The following is a 20,988-nucleotide window of genomic DNA, read 5'->3' on the forward strand; positions in this document are numbered from 1 at the left end:
TTAAACAAGAATGTTGTCAGTTATTTAACTGCAGTAGAAAATGATTTTTATAGAATATAAAATTAGAACTTTGGATTAAAAATTTGCATATTTAGATTAGAGAAAATCGATTACAATAATGACTAATAATAACATTTAAAAGAAAATCGATTACAGCAATGGACTAATAACATTTAAAACAATATTAGTAGGTAAGAATAAGGGCATTTTTATGTCTATTGCTGATTCTCTCAATTTTTAATAGATTACAGCAATGGACTAATAACATTTAAAACAATATTAGTAGGTAAGAATAAGGGTATTTTTATGTCTATGATCCTTTAAATTTTTGTAAATCTTCTGGACAGATAGACATGGGCAATGTCAACTTTTTCACACCACCCATGCCAATCCGATTCCCGAATATTCAGAAAATCAGCAACCCACTTAAACTCAGGGTAAGAGTAAAAAAAAATTCATTAATATTGAGATTGTTTCTTCGTCGGTCTGTACGTCAGAGAACGTGAATATGGAAGAAACAGTCCATGAATTGCCCACCTGCGCTTGAAGCGCCGAAGAACCTGAGAGGAGTCCATCCTCGAGCAATCCTTATATAATAATTTGACCACTTCCTCGAGGAATCCTTGTATAATCAATTTGGCGTATGAGACAATGTCAACTTCAATTCTTATTGAATCGCAGTCTGTTCATTGGTCTACTCTAGCGAAAACCCGGTGAATACTCTGTCCCTCGCAACCCGCCTATAAAACCACCGGCATCCTTGGCAAATATATCGTCTGTCCATCTGCATTTCCATTTTTCCCAAATATTTTCCTCTTCCTTCCATCGCCATTTCCGTCCACTCCAAATATAACATCCATCCAATTCAAGTTACATTTACAGTGTTGATGATGGCCAAGAACATAGAGATAACCCTAATTGCAGCCCGTGATATCAAGAACGGTGATGTAAAGAACATAAGAGCCTCCGCAGCGGCATGGATCACCAATGATCCCAACAACAACAACAGTAAGCAGAGAACGCCAGTAGACACAACCAACGGCAGCAACCCTATGTGGAACCACGTTATGACGTTTACTCTCGACAAAGCCGCCCTGAAGCAGGAAGGCCTCCTCATTCTGGAGATCGCAATATACACGGAGACTACCTCCGGCGAGGAGGAAATCGGGCATATCAGCCTCCCCTTGATGGGATTTCTGCAGTCTGTCCGCTCCCAGTTTGGCGGCAAGCCTGTCAGTTGCCAGATCCGCAAACCATCTGGAGAGCCGGAAGGAAATCTGGACATGTCTGTGAAAATGGATTTTAGCGTGAAGAGATTCCTCAAAAACTTGTCCAAGAAAAAGGGTGTACACGGGGCCTTGTTAGGTGCCCATTTGTTGGTCTTAGCAGCTCCCTTGTTATAGTCACAGTCCACCATTCTTTGTTACTGCAGGGTTTGGGTAGAATGGTTGGGGATATGGATATATTTCTGACTTTGTTTGGGCTCTACAGGTAGACCAATCAGCCATTAAGGCTGAGTGTCTGTAATTTGTTTGGACAGTTTGGGTAAGTGTGGGTTAATAGAAATCTGTGTGTTTGACTGTTGATTTCCAAAATATTTTGGAAACCAATTAGCCAAGGCTGAGTGTTTGTAATTTGTTTGGGCATATTGGGCATGGTAAGTGTGAGTTAATTGAAAACGGTGTTGAGTTTAATTTGATTATTGATTTTAAAAATATTTTGGAATTGCACAAGAATGTTAAAAATTTGAATTGTTTTGATTGTTCATTTAATTTGATTTTAAAATATTTGCTAAATTGGTTTTAAAAATATTTGTTAAATTGGTCCGGGAGGTTATGGATAAATGGTGATTTGGTGACGTAAAATCACTGATTTAATTCGCCACCTAGAAGATGTATTCTTACGAAATTTACTTGGAAACCAAAAAAAACTAAATTGACAATGGCTAAACTTTATGTGATTCTTTTTCTAATAACACTTTGTGGTCGCTTGATTTTTTTAAAATGCGAGTAATCGGTGCAGAGGCATCTAATGGTGAATAATTCGCACATGAATTTAGAATATAATTAATAATTAATATTATGTAACATTTGGTTTATAGCTATTATTATTTATTTATTTTTAATTATTATAAGTGTAATAGATAATTTTTAGTTTTTATTTTTCAGCAATTTTATTATAAATTAAATTTATTTAAATTTTAATAATACATTTTACTTTTATAAATGATGATGATGATAATGATTAAACTTCATTAAGAAAGAGAATCTAATTGTAATTATTTATGATCTTATTTCTCTCCTTAAAAAGAAGGCATAAAAGCCCACCAAGATTTTATTTAGCAAGCCAAGAAGATTGGAATTGTGACACATGTTAGAGAAATGAGAGCTGATGTGAGTAAGGGCCCGACAATCTAAAATAAAGTGCTTTTCATCCTCCACTTTCTTAGTATTGCAAAGCTGACAAATTCTATCATCCCAGGGAATCTTGGGAGTAGACCACCGTCCGGTTTCACTCTGAAGCTCATGAGAGGTAGTTCTAATCTTGGGAGTAGACCACCGTCCGGTTTCACTCTGAAGCTCATGAGAGGTAGTTCTAATCTTGGCGATGCTCATGTTTTCTTCGAGTTGGTCAAAATAGAAAGATAATTCTGGTTCTCAAGGGTGGGTTGATCACCTCCTTATAATATCTTAGCTTCCTCTTACGCTCCAGCTCTTTATCATCCCATAACTTATCCTTAAATTTGGAGGTGATAGTATCTTTGACACTATCCTTTCTTCCCACGATGATCTCCTCATTTATCCCCCAATGGTTGAGTGAAGACTCGACATCTTTATCCCACCCATGCTTGAGGCAAAGGTGTTTTAACTAAAGTTAGAAGCAATTTTAGGAAGCCTCTTAGATTCCATGTTGTAAAGCTTCTTCTTATACATTAGATATTTAAACATAGCCCTACTTTCAATAGGGAGAGGCAAACTTCAATCAGGAGGATAGGATAGGGGGTATTTCCCTTGATCTTGAGGTTGTAGGTTATGAATTACTTTTTGGTCATCTCAATATTTGTCCAAGACTCTCTAGATATATTGCAACCACAGAATTCAAAATCATATTGGACAACATGGGTGATGAGGGTCTCAAAGAGGAAGTGTTTTCTACTCCAAATACAAAGATCAACAACATTACAATTGTTTTCAAGTGCATAATAACCTTTCCAACATCCAATAATTCTATTATCAATATTGTAGTTCTAGTGAAGCTCACAAGGGATGTCAATACCCAAAAATTTATAAGAAGAGACCTATTCCAAGCAATTGTCATCATATACGAAATTTCCATGGGTGGTCTTTTTGGATTTAATTATCATGACTTTAGCCTTGTTGGTATTAACTGTCATACCCATATTGGAGCAATAGTCATGAAGAGCCTTAAGCTGCTTGTTCAGGTCCTCATGGCCTCAAGCAAGAAGAACGATATCATCGGCGTAGATGAGAAGAGTGATGATAATGCCAGTGAGCTAAGTTTCTTTGCACCCCACAATTTCCAAAAAGTCTAAATTATCGATGTAAATACCAAAAAGGGTAGGGGAAAGGGGACACCCTTGCTTAACCTCGATATTGCATTTAATATCTTGTTGTAGCGGCTACAACGACCCTCCAAAATATTGGCTCACATGCAAATATTGGAGCCTACCTTGAATCTTGCGATCGATCACCCTTGGTCACTTGTTGGTAGGACGATGATTTCAAGCTCCCCTCCATGATTTTAAGAGTTGTCCGTGTTCTCATCTTTATGCAACATGCGTCATGATTGGGCATAGGGGTTGTTGTTTTTCATGCAAAAGGAATTTTGTCTTGCTTCAAGGGAATTGTGTGCGTATGAGTGGTTGTCATCACATAGACATGTTTCACACTCACTTCACGCACTCTTGTGACAAAGGTTGTTACATTAAGCAAAGTATGTATTATGTATGCTGGATGCTCTATGTTGTGTCACTAAGTGTCCATCTGCGATCATACTCAAGTCCTATCAATGTTTGCATATGTTTCACTGATCTCACACTTAGCCATTTCCCCAAGCAACCTAGCCTCACCCGGCTTCCACGAACTGTGTGCTTTGCTTCTGTAACCATCAAGCTTCCTCCCTTGACTGCTAAAACACCGCAACCCGCAGAGACAACAACCTATCTTGCTTGTTGAAACCTCCCAGCCCGTAGAGACCCCACGCAGCATTGCTCTCCAAAAATGCGCAGAGCAGTAAAGCATCCAACACTACTCTCCAGAAATGCATAGAGCAGTCCAGCTGCATTGCACTCAGAAATTGCCCAGAGGTGTCCTCCCATGACCCCTATCTCGTAGCAGTGCCTTGAGCCTTAAAACAACATAGCGTTGTCCAAGTTGTCTTATCTGTCTTGCATGTGGAAACTGCATAGAAGGACCTCATTCTGGCAGCAGTCACTTTTCGTTGAAATTGCGCAGATCTACCTCTCAGTGACTACAGGAAAATGTGACATGCTGAAATCACTTCTAAGGAGTTGAGGAAAAGGATTAAGGAACTCGGTAATGGGAAATATCAGGACTGCATGCAAACTCTGTCGGATGCATGATCATCTTGAGGGTAGGTATGGTAAGTAAAGAACATCTTTCAAAGTACATCTCTTAGTTGAGTTTCCAGGACTTCTTGTCATTGTCACATCATCCTATCCTCAGTAACATGCATGTGCACAAACGTGAAAAGTCATCTTATGTGTTTCTTCTACATGTCTTGCTTCCTTTTCACTTGTTTGACCAATTGTCGTCTTTGGCATGTTGATTTTTATGTAATGTTGGCAACCTCATTCCGATGATGTTGAAGGTTGTGTTTGAGTTATGTTCACTATGTAAACATTTGTCTCACTCAAACACGAAGCTGTATGCACTGTCGTGCAAGTGTCGTCGTGGTTTTGGGACAATCTATCACAAATTTTGCCCTTGTCGTTCGCAACGTTGACCAGTCACATTGAGTATATGTTGTCTTGAAGGTTTGAGGTGTCTTGTCGTCTACTCATGTTGAGTGTGTGTTCGCAAGGTTGTGTATGCATGAGATCACTCACTCACACACTTAGTCATTTTGCTGAAGTTCTGACGAACCGATCACCCTCCAACAGCTGGACCTTTGCTGAGTTGCATTACATAGTTTCAACCCTCAATGATCAAGTACCACTACCCAAAATTGCATATAGCTTGAGGCTGTCTCCCAGTTAGTCTTCACTGTGCAACCTTGGAATTGACTTGACCAACTGTCACCCAGAACAAAGCAGAAGTTTTCTAGCAAAGCATTTCAATATGTGTTTCCCATAAGCACATCAACCTAACCTCTGACTGGTCAACCGGAGAGTTTGACCAGGAAGTGACCCCAGGACTCACTCCCCTAAAAAAGTGCGCAAAAGCTGCAAAACATTCCCACTCCACTAACTGAATAATTTGCGTAGAAATGTCAGAAAACACCCTGTGTCCGCCATTGTCTCCCTCAAAAAATTGCGCAATTTTCCAGCCAGTGACTCATTCAGCCAACATGTTGTTTGCCTAGAAAAATGCGGAGTTTTCATGAGTAGTCACCTAGCTGCCCAGCATGCCGCTCAGCGTAGAAACTATGTAGGGATGTTCAGAAGGCCAGACTCCTAGCAATTGCACAGTTATTTCTAGCTACCTCTTGCAGTCCGCTACTAGCTCCCTCGAGGAATTGCACAATTTTTGCTGCCAATCCCCTCTGTTGCCTGCACTGACTCCCTCAAAACATTGTGCAGATATGCCTATAGTTGAGCTAGATCGTGCAAACAGTCACTACTGATCCAGATTTTCCATCCCAATCTCCTAGTGACCTCTGTGAAATTTCCATCGGCAATGCCCAGAGCTCGCATCCCGGCTTGAAATCTACTTTGCACAGTTTCAAGAGTCTTGTCATCTCTCGGGTCCCCTGCATTTGAAAGTGAAGGATAATGCATCATGGTAGGCTAGGAGATTTCTGGATTTTATGTCGTCTTGTCATGAGTGATTGCAAATATAAGTACAGGGATGAGACATGACATGACGACAAACGAGATGAATGAAGAGGGCACATGCAAGGAGATTTGTTCGCGAATGGGTGAAAAAGGAATGCATGCAAGGAGATTTGTTTGCGAACGGATGAATGAGGAATGCATGCAAGGAGATTTGTTCATGAACAGACAGACACATGAAGCATGTCAAAGTGCAAGCAAAGGAGGAACATGCACGTGAAAACATCAAGAGAACACCAAGACCATTGAAGACCCCGCAGAGCTTGTCATGCGGAGGTGAAGCTACGATACACCAAGAGCACATCCATCACTCAGCAGCACTGTGAATCGACATGGACCACCACCAACATGAACATACCAACACTGTTGTGTCAATTCCTCTCATGTGTCATCTCGGCCACAACACTATTGTGGGCCACACTATTTTAAATCAATCTAATGTAACGTGGAAGCCTAAGAGACCCACATGCAAATCTGAAGAGTCATGTAAAGTTGAAGAGTCATGTATGTGAAATAGTCATGAGGGAATTAGAACAGTCACAGTTGCCAGTTTTACCCTTGGCTACAAATACCCCTCATTTGTACATGTAAGAGACTTTTCACCTTGGCTCTACCCACATAGCCTTGGGAGTCTGTAATCTTTTCTTTGAGTAGCGAGCAGTGGCTCCAACACCCCGCTTATGGGGTTAGTGATGTATGGTGTACCGATGTGTCTTGGAACTTTCTCTTAATTCATAAGCTTATTAATAGGCCAACACATTTTCACACATGTATTGTAATTGTTTGTAAGACTATTCTTTGAACACTTTTAACGCATGTTTCTTTAACTTGTGTTAAGACAATTGAACTATTTTGGTTGTTCTAATAAATATGCTTATGAAAATGTGATGTATAAGTTGTTAACACTATCTTGCTTGTGTGGGCTACCTCGTCAGACACTAGACAAAACCATTCCCATAAACTTGTTATAACAATCATTGCACTCGCATGGACTATTCCGTTGGGCGTTGTACGCACTATCCGTTCATTATGTGGTTGTGACTGCTGCATCCTTGTGGACTAATACACCAAAAGTTGCGCATGTCGTGCTGTGTTGTGTGCCTCTATTTTGGGAAGTTTTAGTGTCTACAGATAAACGCTTAAACCCCTAGACTAGTAGCTAAGTCTAGAATAACAGTGCAAAGCATTCTCTACCTTTTCTATAACCAATAGATTAAATAAGAGAGCAAAGAAGCCTACCTGTAGCTTTCGCTTACTCCTTATCTCCCTTGACCAATTCTGTCGCTCCTTTCCATATTTAATCAGCTTGAAAAGTACTTGCACACAGACATAAGACAAAAACCGATCAAAGCATATGATTATGATCTATTGATTAAACATAGAATGGAATCAACTTCATAATACACATATGAAAGCATCAATGAACAATACAAACATATGAAAAATGCTTTGAACACTTTATTAGTAAAAGGAAGAGTTACAACCCAATTTGCTTGATTCAATGTCACTCCTCTTGTTCAATCCCATCCTCTCCTCATAACAAGCAAGACATTTTGACATCATTACAATACTTGAAACCAACTCAAGTCTCATACTAACAACATCTCCCTATAATTAAATGATTTCTAGCCAAGCCCCTGATCACTTAGATGAGTGGTATTTTTATAGGTGAATGAAGGAAGTTATGCCATAAATGGTGATGATGAATGCCATCCCAAACTTAAGATTTAGTTCCATGGAGGAAGGGATTAAGGGATTGATGTTCCTTAACTTCCTTCCTCATCCAATTTCGAGCCCAAAGGAGTCGATAGCCTTGGGAAACTTCTAGAAGCATCCTATGGATAAGAATATTCCAAACCCCAATGCATATTTCACTCAAATTCGCCCAGCGCAGGCCAAAGAGGGCTCAAGTGCGCTACAATGCACCCTGGTAGTGTACTGGGCTACACTGCAGTGCACCCTGATAAAGGCCTGCCTATGCTGATCTTCTTAGAGACAGGTTTTTGATGATTTCAATCATGGAATCTCTCGGGAAGGAGGCATTCTGATGGTTGACTTCATTAGGGCATGTAACAACTGAATTAGGGTTTGATGGGTCCTAATAGTACTCATCTGTAAGTCAAGGTTGATGTGCCCAAATGGATCTATAACAATCTTTGACAGAGTTGGGACTCTTCCCTTTTGACTAGAGACTCACTTCGACGCTCTACCTCTACAGTGAAATACCCTTGACATAAGTAACACTAGCACTTACTAGGCACACGAACCTCATTGTTCGAAGAAAAAATAGACCACTCTCACATGCTGACAAGAAATTGATAAGGCATATATTTTAGATAATGGCAACCAGTCAATTGTACTGGATGGGACTCCCACACCAAATGGTGTGAAGTCTAGTTGGGACTGCATACCGGGGAGATCCCCTGAATTCTGGCGCTAGAAGGAGTGCCAGATGACAAGCTGAGTCCTCGCAATCTGTTGTGAAATCTTCGCATACTTATCATGAGTAAACACATAATTTCTCTTTGGGAGTGTATGCCTTATGGAAATGACTTTGAAATCTCAGAAGAGCTCTGGAATAAATTGTCATGTAAAACATACGATGGTGGAGGCCAAGTATCCTTAGTTAGACACATGGTTTTCGTTGTAGGCTCCTGTGAAAGGAACGAAACTTTGAATATTACATGACCTTTGTGTTGTTCGCATACATGCTTCGAGGGCACCCACAACATTGGTGTGCCATGCTACCCGAAAATTCTATTCACTCTCTTTCTCATCTGGTCACAGAGATAGACCATGCTTTCTATCATTTTCACCATAAAGCACTCAATAAAAAAATTTTGGAATTATGGAAAGAACCTGATGAATGCGTTGATCAATTTCACACATGCTTTTGTAATCTTGCATACCAATTTTCTGAAGATGAGATTGATTGGGAATTTATCGATGTAATATTCAAGTGTCTTCTTTAGATATCTGAAAATATGCAATTCTTAGAATCATTCAAACCCCGCTTAGCTTACTTCGGTGATGGAGCTGTACAATCACAAGAGGACACAGTTGTTGTCACAAGTGCCTTGCTGCCTTCCCCTCATCAAACAGCCCCACCACCCCATAGTGATGCGGGATTAGATTCATACACATTAGTTGAACTGTCACATCCTCCTACCCCACCTGCGCTTGATATCTATGTAGATTTGGCTTGCAAGCCTGCTGGTTGTCATGTGGACTTGTTACCTCAACCTCCATCCCCGTGTTCTGCTGATCCTCCAGATTGTACTGTCTTGTGCTCTTCCATATTTGACTCCATAAGTGTTGTGAACAAGGATCTAGTTGTCGACGAAGTTGGTGTCATGCAACCTAACTTCCCTATCATGCATGATGAGTGTGTTGGGTTGTGTTATATTCTTTCCACGACTAGCCCATATAGTTAACCGAGGGGTTAGAGGGTGTTAAGTTATGGTATGTTCTATGCTTATAACAGTTTACTTCTTTTTCTTATTATATTCCACCGATTAGCAATCACATGTACATAAAGTAAAGTGCAGATAGAACATTAAACGATCGACAGAAAACAAGCCAAGACAAGAGACACAAGATGTGGCGGCTAGCCAGGGACAAACCCCACAATGTGTGGGGAAACCCTTTGATCAAATCTTCTTTTATCTTCAATAATTCAGCAGAGATAAATAGTACAATAAAACTGATTCATATCAGCAGTAGCAAACCCTAGATCAATAGCATCAGCATTAGCGGCTTCATTATCAAACTAGGGCAGACCATATCTCACAAACCGACAGTCGAATTGACTTCATTCCACCACCAAAAGTTTCGGCTTCGAGAGGAGGTTCAGATGAACCTACAACATAGTTCAGATGAGGAGATCTTCTAGGCCATGCAAGTCAATCTTTACTTCTGCAGTTGCAGCTTCAGTTTTAGCAGTTTCCGGCTTCAAACTAGGGCAATCGATATCTTGCAAACCGTTCGTCGGATTGACTTCATTCCACCACCAAAAGTTGTGGCTTTCAAAGGAGGTTCAGATGAACCTACAGTGTAGTTCAGATGATGAGATCTTCTAGGCCACGCAAGTCAATCTTTACTTCTGGAGTTGCAGCTTAAGATTCAACAGTTTCCGGCTTCAAACTAGGGTAGTCGATATCTTGCAAACCGTTCGTCGGATTGACTTCATTCCACCACCAAAATTTGCGGCTTTCAAAGGAGGTTCAGATGAACCTACAGCGCAGTTCAGATGAGGAGATATTCTAGGCCACGCAAGTCAATCTTTACTTCTGCAGTTGCAGCTTCAGATTCAACAGCTCTCGGCTTCACATGTGTGAGAGAGAGAGACCCATTTCAGCGCAGTAGAGAAGAGACTCATATCTTCGCAGTAGAGAGAGAGAGATGTGATGAGATGAGTGAGTCCAAATGAGGAAAATTCCTCTTATATTTATACACAACGTTGGTGGGTGAATAGATGCGACTGTTGGGCTTCTGAGCCTACATGAGTTGTAGGTCGGCTTGATAATAATTCCATAATCAAAATAAATTCATATCTCCATGAATACTTATCGGAATTGGATGATGTTTATATCAATCCTACACCTCTCGATGAGAGGAATCTAATAAAAATATTATTAGCCATGAATAAGATGACCCACATGAAGTTTTTCCCTGGTTGCCAATTTTAACACTCCCTCTCAACCATGGTGAACTTCATCTGCAATCTGTCTACCGGTCGTTACGATTCATCCATCAAATGCACTGCCTTGTACAACCTGACCCTTGCCCTGCTCTGCTCTATTTTTCCTGTTCTGCTTTGTCTTGTTCTGCCCTGCACTGATCTGCACTGTTTTGTTCTGTTCTGCTCTGCTCTTGCATTGTTCTGTTCTACTCTGCTTTTGTCTGAATTATGAAGAAGAAGAAATGATCGAGGATGTATCATACTGACTCAAAGTCAGTCTCAGAGTATGTACCACTGGTCCCAGACTAGTCTCAACCAACCCAAAGTCAGCATCATAGTGAGTACAACTCCAATGGTCCCAGACCAATATCATCCTCCACTGACTCAAAGTCAGTCTCAGAGTATGTACCACTGATCCCAGACCAGTCTCAACCGACCCGAAGTCAGCGTCATAGTATGGTACAACTCCTACCACTGGTCCCAGACCAGTATCATTGATCCTAGATCAATGGAGGTCATCCTAGCATAGGGAGTACGGTAGTTACAACGATGCGTCCATCGGTACTACTATGGTCCCTAACTTCATTTCCCTGCTCATTGATCAGATGAGAGGTACTTCCCATGAGTCCCAGACTGCATGGGTAGGATGCCTCGACAGGAGAACTAATCAATCCTGTCCTCACAGAAGAACACATCAATCTTGCTACAATTGCCATGGAGAACAGATCAATCCAGGCCTCACAGGATAACACATCAATCCTGCTACAATTGCCATGGAGAACACATCAATCCAGGCTGCCATGGAGAACACATCAATCCACGCCTCACAGGAGAACACATCAATCCTGCTACAATCGCCATGGAGAACACATCAATCCAGGCCTCATAGGAGAACTAATCATCCTGCTACACAGGAGAGCGAATCATCCTGTTCCAGAAGAGAGTGAATCATCTTGTCCCACAAGAGAGCGAATCATCTTGTTCCAGTGTGCATTACCAGGGGAGGGTGAGTCACCCTGTGGTCGTATGTTGCTCCAGTAATAACCGCAAGCCCTCAGAGCTCCCAGAGCTCAATGTATGCAGCATGCAGGACCCTTGTACAAGGGTTTCTTACCGACTCCAAGTCGTTTAAGAAAATCACAGATTAGATCTTTCCTCGGGGCTTTGACAAGGTGTATCAACCTGTACATCATCTTAATGCGATGGAGCCTCCTTTCTCATCAACTTACCATATCCAAGATGATGTCTATTTGCTGGAGCAATCGATGAATATGGGATTCCTCAATAATCAAATCCCACCTCTGGTTGTTATAGAGAATCACAGTGGTATCCAATGTAAATCCAAACAGCTCACTGAAGAGATTTCGCAACCAGACTACCTCATACGAGGTTATGCTAGCAACAATATATCCTGCTTTTGCAGTGCTCAAAGCCACCGACTTTTGCTTCCTGCTCATCCAGGATATCGAAGCAGATCCCAAGGTGAAATAGCACCCGGAAGTGCTCTTACCGTCCCCCACACTTCCTGCCCAATCAACATCAGTATATCCAAGTAGTCTTACATCTCCGGTAGTGTATCTTAATCCATGAGAGATTGTGTCTTGAAGACATCTCAGAAAATTCCTGGCATCAATCCAGTGAGGCTCAACCAAATATGAGCTCACAATGCTAACTGCAAAAAATATGTTCGGACGGAGGTTCACCAAGAACATCAATGCGAATGAGTTTATGAAACTCAGAGGCATTTCCCAAATCTGGTCCAACATCACTACCATATAACTTCTAAAAGTTAAGATCCTCGAGGTAGTCACAGGCTTGCAGTCCATCATACCAAATATTTCCAATATCTTTACCACATATTTCCCTTGAGATAGGAAAATTTTCCTTGGCTTCTGCCATACTTCAAGTCCTAGGAAGTAGTGCATCAGTCCTAGGTCTTTCATTTCAAATTCAGAGGCCAGCTCCCTCTTACATTTGTGAATGAGAGGGTCTGCACCTGTTAGAAAGATGTCATCCACATACAATACCAGTATGAGAGGCTTGTCATCTTCAACCTTAAAGTAAAGGTTAGGATCGGCTTCACTCCTAGTGAATCCCAGCTTCATCAAGTAGCTATCGATCCTCTCATACCATGCTCGCGGTGCTTGCTTCAACCCATAGAGAGCTTTCTTCAACCTGTATACATGAGATTTTCGATCATAAATCTCAAATCCTTTGGGTTGCTCCACGTAGACCTCTTCTTTGATCGAGCCATGCAAGAACGCAGTCTTGACATCCATCTGATGTAGGTTCCATCCTTGTGAAGCGGAAAGGGCTATGATTGAGGGGATGGTCGTATATCTGGAAACAGGTGCAAATATCTCATCATAGTCTATACCTTCCTTTTGGGAGAAACCTCGAGCAACAAAACGAGCCTTATACTTTTATGTGCTTCCATCTGCTGCATGCTTTATCTTGTAAAGCCATTTTGAAGTAACAATTGTCTTGTCCAGGGTCTGGGAACTACTTCCCAGACATCATTCTCCATAATAGACTCATATTCTATGGCCATAGCATCCTTCCATACTTGATGCTTGACGGCATCTGAGAATGACAAAGGCTCATTTTGTGTGATCGTGCTCATGATGGTCAGGTATCCTTGATACCTATTAAGTTTCTTACTTTGACGGAAGGTTCCTCAGGGTGCAGCATGTCCTTTAGCATCATCAAGTATCCCCCTAAGCCATGAAGGCCTCTTCCTAGAAGAGGAAGGCTCATGTGGATGAGAATCTATCAGATCCATGGGTTCTTCTACATCAGGCATTGATTCATCATCCTTTTCTTTCGGTTCCCTGGTGTTGGCTTCTTAAGAGCTCCTCAAAGTCGAAAGATTGTTCACCTTGCGGTGAACTTTTCTTTAGGAGTCTTGGAACCCAATGCTTGATGAGGGCATCAATTTTGTACATATACGACGGTGATTGTAGTTTCAGCCCATAGAAACATTAGAAGTCTTTGATCATGTAGCATGGCCCAGACAACTTCCATCATCGTGCGGTTCTTCCTTCCCACCACACCATTCTGCTCAGGATTATGTGGTGTAGTAGTCTTCCTCTTAATGCCAACCTCAGGTATGCCTGAGTGAACCAATTGTAATATATCAGAGGTCTTGCTTTGGCTTGAGGGGAATGGTCCCCTTTTGAGCTTTCCTTCAGCACATCCTGGACATACACCTTGCCATCGCTGAAGGTTACCTTGTAGCCTTTGTCTTCCATTCCCGAGATGGACACTAGGTTCTTTTTGATGTCAGGTGCATTTAATACATCTTGGAATTTCTGGCCTTCTTGAATGCTTGTCCTCTTCCTTGATTCCCAGCTCTCCTCTTACCTTTGCTGTTGAATTTGTCATTCCTTTGATTTCCATCAGAGGGATTTTGATCATCGTCCTAGAGTGAGTCCTTTCTATCAGGGCACTCCCTTGCATAGTGACTTGCTTTATCGCAAATGTAACATCATCATTTTCTTCTAGCCTTAGGTCCAGCCTTTCCTTTTGATTTAGTCCCGGAATTATTTCTTTTCTTTGCATGAAAAGAAAAGGCAGCAGGAGGACCTTTAGGCATGGGCATTTCTTACACTTCTTCCCTTGTTTCTTCTTGAATGCATCTAGCCATTAATTCCTCGAAACTAGGAATTATATTATAGTTCAGAAGAGTAGTCCAGTCTGTCGTACATTTCCTTGGAGGTGTCTAGATCAGAGATGTAGGCCACCAAGCGCTTGTCGATAGAGTCCCGGATGATCTTCTTTGTTTTGACTTCTCCATTTTTCCATTTGTTCCAGGCAGCAGCAGATGCATTTGATGAAGGCTCAACAATATTGCTTCTTACATGGTCCAGCACTCCTTGATCTTCAAGGGTTAGATCGATAGACATCTTTCATCCGTGATAGTCAGCTTTCTCACGGAGCTTGTCTTCGGCAGGAAAGAGTGTTGAGGACCCCATAGTTCTTTTAGGATAGCCTTGCCAATCTTCTCTTCAATGATTTCTCTTGCTCTTGCTCGGGTTTTGTCTTCACCTCAGCTCTGATACCATGTTAAGTTATGGTATATTCTATGCTTATAACAGTTTACTTCTTTTTCTTATTATATTCCACCGATTAGCAATCACATGTACATAAAGTAAAGTGCAGATAGAACATTAAACGATTGACAGAAAACAAGCCAAGACAAGAGACACAAGATGTGGCGGCTAGCCAGGGACAAACCCCACAATGTGTGGGGAAACCCTTTGATCAAATCTTCTTTTATCTTCAATAATTCAGCAGAGAGAAATAGTACAATAAATCTGATTCATATCAGCAGTAGCAAACCCTAGATCAGTAACATCAGCATTAGCGGCTTCATTATCAAACTAGGGCAGACCATATCTCACAAACCGACAGTCGGATTGACTTCATTCCACCACCAAAAGTTTCGGCTTCCAGAGGAGGTTCAGATGAACCTACAGCGCAGTTCAGATGAGGAGATCTTCTAGGCCACGCAAGTCAATCTTTACTTCTACAGTTGCAGCTTCAGTTTCAGCAGTTTCCGGCTTCAAACTAGGGCAGTCGATATCTTGCAAACCGTTCGTCGGATTGACTTCATTCCACCACCAAAAGTTGTGGTTTTCAAAGGAGGTTTAGATGAACCTACAGTACAGTTCAGAGGAGGAGATCTTCTAGGCCACGCAAGTCAATCTTTACTTCTGCAGTTGCAGCTTCAGATTCAACAGCTTCCGGCTTCACATGTGTGAGAGAGAGAGACCCATTTCAGCGCAGTAGAGAAGAGACTCATATCTGCGCAGTAGAGAGAGAGATGTGATGAGATGAGTGAGTCCAAATGAGGAAAATTCCTCTTATATTTATACACAACATTGGTGGGTGAATAGATGCGACTGTTGGGCTTCTAAGCCTACATGAGTTGTAGGTCGGCTTGATAATAATTCCATAATCAAAATAAATTCATATCTCCATGAATACTTATCGGAATTGGATGATCTTTATATCAATCCTACACCTCTCGACGAGAGGAATCTAATAAAAATATTATTAGCCATGAATAAGATGACCCACATGAAGTTTTTCCCTGGTTGCCAATTTTAACGGAGGGGGAGTGGAGCCCCCCCTTCATTGCACCGATTGCATAGCGGGGGGGTCACAGGGGGTTTGAGGGGTGCACGTAACCCCACTCAATGGGGTTGGGCGGACCTACCTACGGTTTTGTAATGACTTTCACACATGGTTTTGGACGTGATGGTTTTCGGTCCATGGTATTGGATGCTTCGGCATGTATAAATATGTATTGTAACATTGAAAGGAATATAATGAAAAATCAAGCTGGTATTCCCGGTTTTGGGAAAATCTCTGTGTATATGTGTTTTATGTGTTATGCTCTCGCATTGCTTATTTTATGTGTTTTAGAATTTGTATGCATGTAATATCTGTACGGGGTTAAAACCTACAGAGTGCATGCAGGAATCTAAAGAAGAACATGCGGTGAAGGATGAATCCCTTCCATCCATGCCTCATCTTCTCTATCCTAACATTCCTTGTGATTCTACCACTTTTGATTCTCCCTGTGAAAACTCATTTCTGAATGTTTCTACTTCCGATCGTTCACATGACACACTGGATGTTAGTTTGTCATTACATTGCAGAGAGGACACATCTTCCTTTGAAAATTCATCCCATCTATCATCTATCATTTCTGAGAAAAGAGAGGGTGAACATCCTTGCTTCTCATCTACCCCTCTGCAAGATTCATCAAATCATGAGGATGCCGATGAATCTCCCAAAGTTTCAGATCATGGTTGTCGTGAATAGGTAATTCTTCATTTGATCACGATGTTGATTCAGTCGCTATTATTATGTCTAAGCCAACGGTCTCTGATGACCTACATATTGATGGAGTGGAAACCTCATAGGCTATCGAGGAACTTCATCCTCGGCTGATGGTTATGTCAAGCCCTCATCTTCCTGAGGTTAGTTCGACTTCCCATCATACAATTTTTGAAATACCGAAGGCTCCTCATCACTCTCTGCTTGACATTGAAGATCAACCAAACACCCATATTTCGCTTCCTCCACTCGAATCACATGATCCCATCGTTCAAGCTTTGGAGGAATCTTACACAACGAGTGCGCTTGTAAAGCATAAGTTGTTGGTATTTCTCATGTTCGCTCGTATGTCATAGTACAAAGAGTGTGTATGTTTATTGTTTGCACGCAGTGTGTCGCAACACCATGGTACATCTGCATAATGTTTATTTTGTGCATTCCCTCTTTCTGTGGATGTTTTAGAATTCAGAGCGTGTTGGTCTTCGTTGGTCTATCTTTCTTGTTGATTGATTTACATGCATATATTTCTTGTTAACCATGCCTTCACCAACATGGGCTTGCCAATGTGTCGGTGGTTGCATTCTAAATATCACTTCACGTGAGTAGGCCCATGCACTGTTTAGCATAGGAGTAGGAGTAGTGTTTTCTTCGTTGTTTTGCTTTGCTTTGCCTTCTAGTTTGCATGTTTTCTTGCTTGCTTGCTTGGTTTGGTTTGCTTTCTTTGTTTACTTGTTTTTTAATCACTGTACTTATGCTTTTTTTCTTTTTACTTTCTTTCCTTGCTTGTGCCCGTAGGTTAGCCTCTTGAGACAAGCCAGGTGAATCTAACAGGATTTGTACAGCTATCAACATCCAGTTATTTGTCTTCCTATTTCTTTATAACGAACTTGTTGTCTTTAGTCGATGATGCCTTGATGGAAAATGTGTTCTTTTCAGTGTGAGTCTTTGTGAAAATAAAACGCTTGCGCTCTAACTAGTACCTCGTGGGCCCCAGTATTGTAGCAATAATGCTACAACTCCTGGAACTCCCTTCTTTAATTTTATCAACCCGGTAGTTCGTAACAAACTTGGAAGCGACGGTGTTGTATGCACAAGTACTAGCTCTTGCCACCGCTGTCACTTGGTCAGCTGGCACAAGTCCGCTAGGGGCTTAAGCCAACTTCTATGAGCTCTTAGAAGAAGCTTTTTAACTGATGGATGAAAGCTAACTCAAAGGAAGCTAATCTACTTGCGGAAAGAAACTGAAAGCCAAAAAGAAACGCAAGCCCTAGCAAACCCTAATTCTACCAGCTAGTCCTACTGACGCAAAGGAGAGAATGCAAACTACGAAAAGAGATGCCATTACTTCTATGAAGGTAAAATACATGTGTCTACACTGCCTCTAGCTGAATAAAACATATTTTTGTATTTTTGAATAAGTTATTAGAATTATCATGCATGTGCTTTTAACTGGCTTTTTACTGTGCAGAGGTGGATCAAGGATGAGAAATGCTTGGAAGAGGTCGGGAAGGTTCAAAGAGGGTCTAAGGAGTCCCTAACACCCTTCCAGAGAGTTTCACAAAGTTTGGCTGCCAAGAAACCGCGTTTATGAGCTTCTACAGGAAGTCTGCAGGGGTTCTACAGGGTGTTCTTGGATTTCTACAGGATGTTCTGTAATTTTTCTACAGGATGTTCAGAAATGGGGTTTTGAAGCAGGGATGGAGGGAAAAAGGTGGAGGAATGAGTATGGAGGTGAAATAGGGGTGTAGGGGAGTTCAAGACTTGGAGGATGGAGTTGAGGAGTGGTGTAGATGGTGAGATTTGTTCAAGGAGGGATGAAATGATGTTGCACAAGAAGATGAGAATCATGGCAAAGTAAGCGAATGAGGCAAATGTAAGGTAAGGGTTCTGAGTGAAGGGTGAAGCAGGTAGGTTGGATGGAGTATGGGCAGGTAAGGAATGATAACAGGTACTCTGCAAGTGGTTTTTCAAACTGAACAAACAAACACTTATAAAACCTATGACCTATTTACTTCACTCTAATCTGACCTAACAGCAAAAGGAAATGAACAGAAGTTTATTCGAAATGAAATACGTGAAATAACTATGCAACTAAGCAATCATAACTGAAGCATGCAATCAAAACTGATATCAAGTTTGACAACTAAAAGTCGAACACTACTAATTGTATGGTGAAGCAAAAAGACAGTGTTTTTGTTGGCAGCAAAGTCACATTGGTCCCAGCTCATGATTCCACTGAGGGGGAGGTGAGATCCAAAGTAATTGGTAGCCTTTTTCTGAATATATTCCCTGTGATTAACTAATCAAGTAAATCTGAACATGAAGAACCTTTTTAATCATCAAGAGCAACTTAAATAACAACACAACAGTTAAATCTAAATAGCAGATTTTATTCTAAGAATGCAGCAAAGACACATGAAAGTAAACAAAGGAGGTATTGGGCGCTTGAGATGGGCCCAACCCCAAGAGCTATAGCCTCCTAAGAGAGATTTAGAGCTGGTACAAAAGAAGAGTTACATCAAAACTATCCACAAGGAGAACTTGAAAATGAGCTGAAAGCAAAGCTAATCTATTGCCTAAAAATCGAAATACAAACTAGCTAACTTCTGCCTACAAAATGACTAACCATTGGCCAACTAGTAGCTAACCCAAATGAGGCCCTAGGCCTTCTTATTTATACAAATTGAGGACCCCAACAGTCCTCCTAAACTTTAGGGACTCGGCTGCCCAAAACTTGTAGTTAACAATAGTCCTACTTGACTTGCTTGGCTGCCCTTATGTTAATTGATTTGGTGGCCTTTGAACTCTGAGCTGATGGTGGAGAATTCAAGGTAAGGGCCCATAAATGAAGGGAACACCTTCCTAAAAATACTCTCCACGAATTTGGCTGCCAAGTGCTCATTTCAACCATTGACTTTGTCTCCAAATTGACCAAAAAGGCTACACAAAGCACACATTAGACTTGTTGGCATAATGACTAAACCAATTCACTCTATTAGCATAAATATAATAAAAAACATGCAATAAACTAATGAGAATGGTGGATTAAGTCGAATTAGGAGGTTGAATGAGCCCAAATAATGATCTATTTTTGGGGCTCATCAGTACCACCTACTCTAATTGGTTCTTTTGGGTTAACCCTTGTCAGCTCAGTCAAGTAGAGTAAGGTGAGTGGGAAAACCTTAATAAGTAAGTCAAAGATATACATAACATACTTCTCTAAAGGAACAACCTCTCCTGCTCTCAATAAGTCAGGATGCCCCTTTTGCCTCCAAAATAAATAAGTGCCTATGCATAGTTCTTGAAAAAAAAATAAAAAAAAAATAATGAAAAATGAATAAGGCGAAAGAAGAGAAAGGCTTACTAGGAAGAGACGTGATGCAAGTAACTTTGTTGGGGTACTGACCAGGCTCACTGGTAGTGGAGCGATGCTTGTTTTCCTGTGTGACTCTATTGGGGTGTTGTCCAGGCCTGGTAGCAGCGGAGCAACACCAAAGATGAAACTTAAACTCTGACAATTATATTACTTGTGCACCAATATACCCCTCATCATCAATCAAAATCACTAAGTTGACTTGGCTTGGAATGTGTGGTGACCGATTCAGACAATGGTAGGGACTACATATTTCACACAATGTAGTGCAGAAGCCGTCACAATCAATGAACCGAACAATACTCCCGGAAGGGTTGGACCCACTTCTCATGGAACAAGGTCCATTCAAAGAGTTGGAGTTCTACTAGTGTGTTGCCAAGTGTTGAAGCAGCTACAATCAGCCTCCAAAATTTTAGCTCGCATGCAAATTTCAAAGCCTACCTTGGATCTTGCAAATGATCACCCTTGGTCACTTGTTGGTAAGATGATAATTTCAAGCTCCCTTCCGTGATTTTAAGAGTTTTTTGTTTTCTCATCTTTATGAAGCATGTGTCATCATTGGGAATATGGGTTGTTATTTTTCATGCAAAGGGAATGTTGTCCTGCTTCAGGGGAACTATGTGCGTCTGAGTGGTTGTCATCACATAGACATGTTTCACACTCAGCTCACCCACTCTTGTCATAATGGTTGTTGCATCAAGAAAAGTTTGTATTATGTATGCTAGATGGTCTATGTTGTGTCACTAAGTGTTCATGTGTGATCACAGTCAAATCTTATCAATGTTTATATATGTTTCATTGATATCACACTTAGCCATTTTCGTGAGAAACCTAGCCTCATCCAGCTTCCCAGAACCATCCGCTTTGCATTTGCAACCATCAAGCTTCTTCCCTTGCATGCTGAAACCCCACAACCTACAAAGACACCAACCTTCCTTACCTATTGAAACCCCATAGACACCCTAGCCAACACTACTCTCCAAAAATGCGTAGAGCAGTCAAGTAGCCAACACTGCTCTCCAGAAATGCACAGAGAATTCCAACTGCACTGCA

General features: G+C 41.2%; 1 protein-coding gene across 1 annotated transcript; it reads left to right on the forward strand.

The window, feature by feature from the left end:
• The first annotated feature begins 890 nt into the window (after positions 1-890).
• On the forward strand, positions 891-1,403 carry LOC149199800 (protein SRC2-like). Its single transcript, XM_089400717.1, has one exon. The coding sequence runs from the start codon at positions 891-893 to the stop codon at positions 1,401-1,403; it is 513 nt and encodes a 170-aa protein (XP_089256843.1).
• The last annotated feature ends 19,585 nt before the right edge of the window (positions 1,404-20,988 follow it).

Source organism: Pinus tabuliformis, chromosome 2_1, assembly GCF_031772625.1.
Source record: "Pinus tabuliformis cultivar Carrire ecotype Pingquan chromosome 2_1, CPIR1, whole genome shotgun sequence".
In the NCBI taxonomy this organism is placed as follows: Eukaryota; Viridiplantae; Streptophyta; class Pinopsida; order Pinales; family Pinaceae; genus Pinus; species Pinus tabuliformis.